The 8,719-nt window shown below is 57.5% G+C and overlaps 1 protein-coding gene across 1 annotated transcript in view; it reads left to right on the top strand.

Moving 5' to 3' along the window:
* The window catches only part of LOC144953156 (mucin-2-like), a 40,502-nt gene that overhangs the window by 19,428 nt on the left and 12,355 nt on the right, over nucleotides 1-8,719 (top strand). The window contains exons 13-16 of the mRNA XM_078883717.1: nucleotides 689-826; nucleotides 1,812-1,961; nucleotides 7,309-7,394; nucleotides 8,453-8,582. Coding sequence (XP_078739843.1) covers nucleotides 689-826; nucleotides 1,812-1,961; nucleotides 7,309-7,394; nucleotides 8,453-8,582 — 504 coding nt within the window. The remainder of the gene's footprint in view (nucleotides 1-688; nucleotides 827-1,811; nucleotides 1,962-7,308; nucleotides 7,395-8,452; nucleotides 8,583-8,719) is intronic.

Genomic DNA, 8,719 nt, shown 5'->3' with positions numbered 1-8,719 from the left:
ACCTGATGATCTCTTTGGGCCCGGAGCCCAATCTCAGGTGACCTGGGCTCTAACCTCAACGATGTAGAGGAAGTAATAAAATAATAAAAATAAAACATAATAAAATAATTCTCACGACGTTTCGGCCACAATGCAAGCAGCCGTCCTCAGGTGAAGAACAGGTCTGTCGGAAAGACAGCGTCTCATTCAGACAGACAGCGTCTCATTCAGACGCTGTCTTTCCGTCAGACCTGTTCTTCACCTGAGGACGGCTGCTTGCGTTGTGGCCGAAACGTCGTGAGAATTGCATTTCATTATGTTTTATTTTTATTATTTTATTATTTCCCTTCTACGTGATGACTTTACCGAAAGAACCAAGAAGATGAATCCCTGCAGTCACGAAAGCTTTACATCGAAAGATGTTGACGAAGTGTAAGACCTCTCTGAGCTACTGTGTGGAGGCGCTGTTGGTTCAGAAGCGATCTTCACAGACGGAAATGTATCGCAGAAGCCAAATATTCTGGACGCATGGAGAGTGAACAACGGGGAGAGAGATACGGCAGAACTCCAAATACGTACAGCAGCAGGCATCGTCAGGGTCGGGATCGAACCCACGACCTCCTGCGCACCAGGCGAGGTAGTCAACATCTCACGAGGGACCAGACACCCTCCCGTCAAACCGAGTGAACGATGTCTCGGTGTCTCCCAGATTCGGTGAAGGTCTACCGGCCCAGCTCCAGCTTCATCCACCTGCAGGCTCGGCTCGGCCTCAAGGTGGAGGTGCAGGTGAAGCCGGTGATGCAGGTCTACCTGGCGCCCTCCGCCGAACACAAGGGCAAGCTCAAGGGTGAGAGAAGCGGCCGGTCCTCGCACGGACACTCAGCCCCGACCCCCAACACCGACCCCCAGTGTTGACCCCCGCGTTGACCCCCAGTGTTGACCCCCAGTGTTGACCCCCAGCGTTGACCCCTAGCCCCGACCCCCAATGCTGACCCCCAACACCGACCCCCAGCATTGACCCCCAACACCAACCCCCAGCCCCGACCCCCAACACTGACCCCCAGTGTTGACCCCCAGCGTTGACCCCCAGTGTTGACCCCCAGCGTTGACCCCTAGCCCCGACCCCCAATGCTGACCCCCAACACCGACCCCCAGCATTGACCCCCAACACCAACCCCCAGCCCCGACCCCCAACACTGACCCCCAGTGTTGACCCCCAGCGTTGACCCCCAGCCCCTACCCCCAACACCGACCCCCAGCGTTGACCCCCAGCATTGACCCCCAGCCCCGACCCCCAGCCCCGACCCCCAGTGTTGACCCCCAGCGTTGACCCCCAGCCCCGACCCCCAACACCAACCCCCAGCGTTGACCCCCAGCATTGACCCCCAGCCCCGACCCCCAACACCAACCCCCAGCCCCGACCCCCAACACTGACCCCCAGTGTTGACCCCTAGCGTTGACCCCCAGCCCCTACCCCCAACACCGACCCCCAGTGTTGACCCCCAGCATTGACCCCCAGCCCCGACCCCCAACACCGACCCCCAGCGTTGACCCCCAGCGTTTACCCCCAGCCCCGACCCCCAGCGTTGACCCCCAGTGTTGACCCCAGCGTTTCTGTGGTGTGTGTGTGGTGTGTGTGTGGTGTGTGTGGTGTGTGTGTGTGGTGTGTGTGTGTTGTGTGTGTGGTGTGTGTGTGGTGTGTGTGTGGTGTGTGTGTGGTGTGTGTGTGGTGTGTGTGGTGTGTGTGTGGTGTGTGTGGTGTGTGTGTGTGGTGTGTCTGTGGTGCGTGTCTGCGGTGTGTCTGCGGTGTGTGTGGTGTCTGCGCTGCACAGGGATGTGCGGCAACTACAACGGGCAGGAGGCAGACGACTTCACGTCGCCACAGAACATCGTGGAGGCGACCGGGGAGAGTTTCGCCGCCTCGTGGAACACGGCGGCAGCGGCAGCAGCGGTGGTCGTGGTGCCCAACCTCTGCAGAGACAGTGAGGGGGTCACCGCAGCCAGAGAGTCACACAGACTCAGAGACACAGAGACATGTAGACTCAGAGACACAGAGACACGTAGACTCAGAGACACAGAGACACGTAGACTCAGAGACACAGAGACACGTAGACTCAGAGACACAGAGACACGTAGACTCAGAGACACAGAGACACGTAGACTCAGAGACACAGAGACACGTAGACTCAGAGACACAGAGACACAGCACACAGATACCCACAGACTCACCACACAGAGACCCACAGACTCACCACACAGAGACCCACAGACTCACCACACAGAGACCCACAGACTCACAGAGACCCACAGACTCACACAGAGACCCACAGACTCACACAGAGACCCACAGACTCACACAGAGACCCACAGACTCACACAGAGACCCACAGACTCACACAGAGACCCACAGACTCACCACACAGAGACCCCCAGACTCACCACACAGAGACCCCCAGACTCACCACAGAGACCGACAGACTCACACAGAGACCCACAGACTCACACAGAGACCCACAGACTCACCACACAGAGACCCACAGACTCACAGAGACCCACAGACTCACCACTAAGAGATCCACAGACTCACACAGAGACCCACAGACTCACACAGAGACCCACAGACTCATCACAGAGACCCCCAGACTCACACAGAGACCCACAGACTCACCACACAAAGACCCACAGACTCACCACACAGAGACCCACAGATTCACACAGACCCACAGACTCACACAGAGACCCACAGACTCACAGAGACCCACAGACTCACCACACAGAGACCCACAGACTCACCACACAGAGACCCACAGACTCACCACACAGAGACCCACAGACTCACCACACAGAGACCCCCAGACTCACCACACAGAGACCCACAGACTCACCACACAAAGACCCACAGACTCACCACACAGAGACCCACAGATTCACACAGACCCACAGACTCACACAGAGACCCACAGACTCACAGAGACCCACAGACTCACACAGAGACCCACAGACTCACACAGAGACCCACAGACTCACCACACAGAGACCCACAGACTCACCACACAGAGACCCACAGACTCACCACAGAGACCGACAGACTCACACAGAGACCCACAGACTCACACAGAGACCCACAGACTCACCACAGAGACCCCCAGACTCACCACAGAGACCCACAGACTCACCACAGAGACCCACAGACTCATCACAGAGACCCCCAGACTCACCACAGAGACCCACAGACTCACCACAGAGACCCACAGACTCACACAGAGACCCACAGACTCACCACACAGAGACCCACAGACTCACCACACAGAGACCCCCAGACTCACACAGAGACCCACAGACTCACACAGAGACCTACAGACTCACACAGAGACCCACAGACTCACACAGAGACCCACAGACTCACCACACAGAGACCCACAGACTCACCACACAGAGACCCCCAGACTCACCACACAGAGACCCCCAGACTCACCACAGAGACCGACAGACTCACACAGAGACCCACAGACTCACACAGAGACCCACAGACTCACCACACAGAGACCCACAGACTCACAGAGACCCACAGACTCACCACTAAGAGATCCACAGACTCACACAGAGACCCACAGACTCACACAGAGACCCACAGACTCATCACAGAGACCCCCAGACTCACACAGAGACCCACAGACTCACCACACAAAGACCCACAGACTCACCACACAGAGACCCACAGATTCACACAGACCCACAGACTCACACAGAGACCCACAGACTCACCACACAGAGACCCACAGACTCACCACACAGAGACCCCCAGACTCACCACACAGAGACCCACAGACTCACCACACAGAGACCCACAGACTCACAGAGACCCACAGACTCACCACTAAGAGATCCACAGACTCACACAGAGACCCACAGACTCACACAGAGACCCACAGACTCATCACAGAGACCCCCAGACTCACACAGAGACCCACAGACTCACCACACAAAGACCCACAGACTCACCACACAGAGACCCACAGATTCACACAGACCCACAGACTCACACAGAGACCCACAGACTCACAGAGACCCACAGACTCACCACACAGAGACCCACAGACTCACCACACAGAGACCCACAGACTCACCACACAGAGACCCACAGACTCACCACACAGAGACCCCCAGACTCACCACACAGAGACCCACAGACTCACCACACAAAGACCCACAGACTCACCACACAGAGACCCACAGATTCACACAGACCCACAGACTCACACAGAGACCCACAGACTCACAGAGACCCACAGACTCACACAGAGATCCACAGACTCACACAGAGACCCACAGACTCACCACACAGAGACCCACAGACTCACCACACAGAGACCCACAGACTCACCACAGAGACTGACAGACTCACACAGAGACCCACAGACTCACACAGAGACCCACAGACTCACACAGAGACCCACAGACTCACACAGAGACCCACAGACTCACCACACAGAGACCCCCAGACTCACCACAGAGACCCACAGACTCACACAGAGACCGACAGACTCACACAGAGACCCCCAGACTCACCACAGAGACCCACAGACTCACCACAGAGACCCACAGACTCACACAGAGACCCACAGACTCACACAGAGACCCACAGACTCACCACACAGAGACCCACAGACTCACCACAGAGACCGACAGACTCACACAGAGACCCACAGACTCACACAGAGACCCCCAGACTCACCACAGAGACCCCCAGACTCACCACAGAGACCCACAGACTCACACAGAGACCCACAGACTCACACAGAGACCCACAGACTCACCACACAGAGACCCACAGACTCACCACAGAGACCGACAGACTCACACAGAGACCCACAGACTCACACAGAGACCCCCAGACTCACCACAGAGACCCACAGACTCATAGAGACCCACAGACTCACACAGAGACCCACAGACTCACCACACAGAGACCCCCAGACTCACCACAGAGACCCCCAGACTCACCACAGAGACCCACAGACTCACCACAGAGACCCACAGACTCATCACAGAGACCCCCAGACTCACCACAGAGACCCACAGACTCACCACAGAGACCCACAGACTCACACAGAGACCCACAGACTCACCACACAGAGACCCACAGACTCACCACACAGAGACCCCCAGACACACCACAGTGACCCCCAGACTCACCACAGAGACCCACAGACTCACCACAGAGACCCCCAGACTCACCACAGAGACCCACAGACTCACACAGAGACCCACAGACTCACCACAGAGACCCACAGACTCACCACACAGAGACCCCCAGACTCACCACAGAGACCCCCAGACTCACCACAGAGACCCACAGACTCACACAGAGACCCACAGACTCACACAGAGACCCACAGACTCACCACAGAGACCCACAGACTCACCACACAGAGACCCCCAGACTCACCACAGAGACCCCCAGACTCACCACAGAGACCCACAGACTCACCACAGAGACCCACAGACTCATCACAGAGACCCCCAGACTCACCACAGAGACCCACAGACTCACCACAGAGACCCCCAGACTCACACAGAGACCCACAGACTCACCACACAGAGACCCACAGACTCACCACACAGAGACCCCCAGACTCACCACAGAGACCCCCAGACTCACACAGAGACCCACAGACTCACACAGAGACCCACAGACTCACACAGAGACCCACAGACTCACCACAGAGACCCACAGACTCACCACACAGAGACCCCCAGACTCACCACAGAGACCCCCAGACTCACCACAGAGACCCACAGACTCACACAGAGACCCACAGACTCACCACACAGAGACCCCCAGACTCACCACAGAGACCCCCAGACTCACCACAGAGACCCCCAGACTCACCACAGAGACCCACAGACTCACCACAGAGACCCACAGACTCATCACAGAGACCCCCAGACTCACCACAGAGACCCACAGACTCACCACAGAGACCCACAGACTCACACAGAGACCCACAGACTCACCACACAGAGACCCACAGACTCACCACACAGAGACCCCCAGACTCACCACAGAGACCCCCAGACTCACCCCAGAGACCCACAGACTCACCACAGAGACCCCCAGACTCACCACAGAGACCCACAGACTCACCACAGAGACCCACAGACTCACACAGAGACCCACAGACTCACCACACAGAGACCCACAGACTCACCACACAGAGACCCCCAGACTCACCACAGAGACCCCCAGACTCACCCCAGAGACCCACAGAATCACCACAGAGACCCCCAGACTCACCACAGAGACCCACAGACTCACCACAGAGACCCACAGACTCACCACAGAGACCCACAGACTCACCACACAGAGACCCACAGACTCACCACAGAGACCCACAGACTCACCACAGAGACCCCCAGACTCACCACAGAGACCCCCAGACTCACCACAGAGACCCACAGACTCACCACACAGAGACCCACAGACTCACACAGAGACCCACAGACTCACCACAGAGACCCCCAGACTCACCACAGAGACCCACAGACTCACCACACAGAGACCCACAGACTCACCACAGAGACCCACAGACTCACCACAGAGACCCCCAGACTCACCACAGAGACCCACAGACTCACCACACAGAGACCCACAGACTCACCACAGAGACCCACAGACTCACCACAGAGACCCACAGACTCACCCCAGAGACCCACAGACTCACCACAGAGACCCACAGACTCACCACAGAGACCCCCAGACTCACCACAGAGACCCCCAGACTCACCCCAGAGACCCACAGACTCACCACAGAGACCCCCAGACTCACCACAGAGACCCACAGACTCACCCCAGAGACCCACAGACTCACCACAGAGACCCCCAGACTCACCACACAGAGACCCACAGACTCACCCCAGAGACCCACAGACTCACCACAGAGACCCACAGACTCACCACACAGAGACCCACAGACTCACCACACAGAGACCCCCAGACTCACCACAGAGACCCCCAGACTCACCACAGAGACCCACAGACTCACCACAGAGACCCACAGACTCACCACACAGAGACCCCCAGACTCACCACAGAGACCCCCAGACTCACCACAGAGACCCCCAGACTCACCACACAGAGACCCACAGACTCACCACAGAGACCCACAGACTCACCACAGAGACCCACAGACTCACCACACAGAGACCCCCAGACTCACCACAGAGACCCCCAGACTCACCACAGAGACCCACAGACTCACCACAGAGACCCCCAGACTCACCACAGAGACCCACAGACTCACCACAGTTGCACTTTGCTTCCCGCAGAGGAGCTGAGCAAGCGCTGCGACGTTTCGGACCACCCCATCTTCAAGAAGTGCCTCAAGCACGTCGACTTTGAACCCTTCAAGAAGGTGAACACACAGACAAAGCTCCCCCGGGTAGCCTCAACAGACTGTGGGGGCAAGTGCTGTTAGTAGCGAGCAGCAACTGTGAACACACAGACAAAGCTCCCCCGGGTAGCCTCAACAGACTGTGGGGGCAAGTGCTGTTAGTAGCGAGCTTCAGCGCATGTAAACGCTACCGGCTTTGTGGCACGCGCCCGTTTAGCCCCCTCGATCCGGCCGAACAAAAGCTGTTTAGGCATGCGGTGGCTGGGCATGCGGGCTACATGGCCCAGCCAATGCAGCCTTGCCTGCTGGAGGAGCTCACCGATGGGACTTTGCCCAGATCTTTCAAGGATTTGTGAGCTCCTCACACAATCCAGCCTGCAGGTTAAACCCCAGGATGGATCGTAGGCAGGCCAGCCTCAATGTTTCTAACTGGCAAAGATGCTCCATTAGGGGGGGGGGGGGGGTCCACGTTTTGCAAGCGTAGAAGGGAGGGAATGACTGTGGCCCACACCCAAACCCACACCCGTATACCCACACACACACATACCCACACTTATACCAACACACCCATACCCACACACATACATACCTACACCCATACCCACACACATACCCACACTTATACCAACACACCCATACCAACACACCCATACCAACACACGCATACCAACACACCCATACCAACACACCCATACCAACACACGCATACCAACACACGCATACCAACACACCCATACCAACACACCCATACCAACACACCCATACCAACACACCCATACCAACACACCCATACCCACACACCCATACCAACACACCCATACCAACACACCCATACCAACACACGCATACCAACACACCCATACCCACACCCCGTGTACCCACACACGTGTACCCACACACCCCGTGTACCCACACACCCCGTGTACCCACACACCCCGTGTACCCACACACCCCGTGTACCCACACACCCCGTGTACCCACACACCCCGTGTACCCACACACCCCGTGTACCCACACACCCCGTGTACCCACACACCCCGTGTACCCACACACCCCGTGTACCAACACACCCCGTGTAGAACTGCGAGATGGACGTGTGCCACTCCACGAGCCGGAGCCGGGAGAAGTTTTGTGGTGCGCTGGGCTCCCTGGCACGAGCCTGTGGCAGGCGCGGGGTCCCCGTCGCCAACTGGGGCAGCGGTGTCTGTGGTGAGTAGTGGGGGATCGTGATGATGATGGATCGTGATGGATTGTGATGGATGATGTTGATGGTGATGATGATGTTGATGTGGATGATGTGGATGATGCGGCGTCCCCGTCGCCAACTGGGGGAGCGGTGTCTGCGG

Source organism: Lampetra fluviatilis, chromosome 72, assembly GCF_964198595.1.
Source record: "Lampetra fluviatilis chromosome 72, kcLamFluv1.1, whole genome shotgun sequence".
NCBI lineage: Eukaryota > Metazoa > Chordata > Hyperoartia > Petromyzontiformes > Petromyzontidae > Lampetra > Lampetra fluviatilis.
The sequence above is the reverse complement of the archived record's forward strand: the minus strand, read 5'-3'. Positions and strand labels throughout refer to the sequence as shown.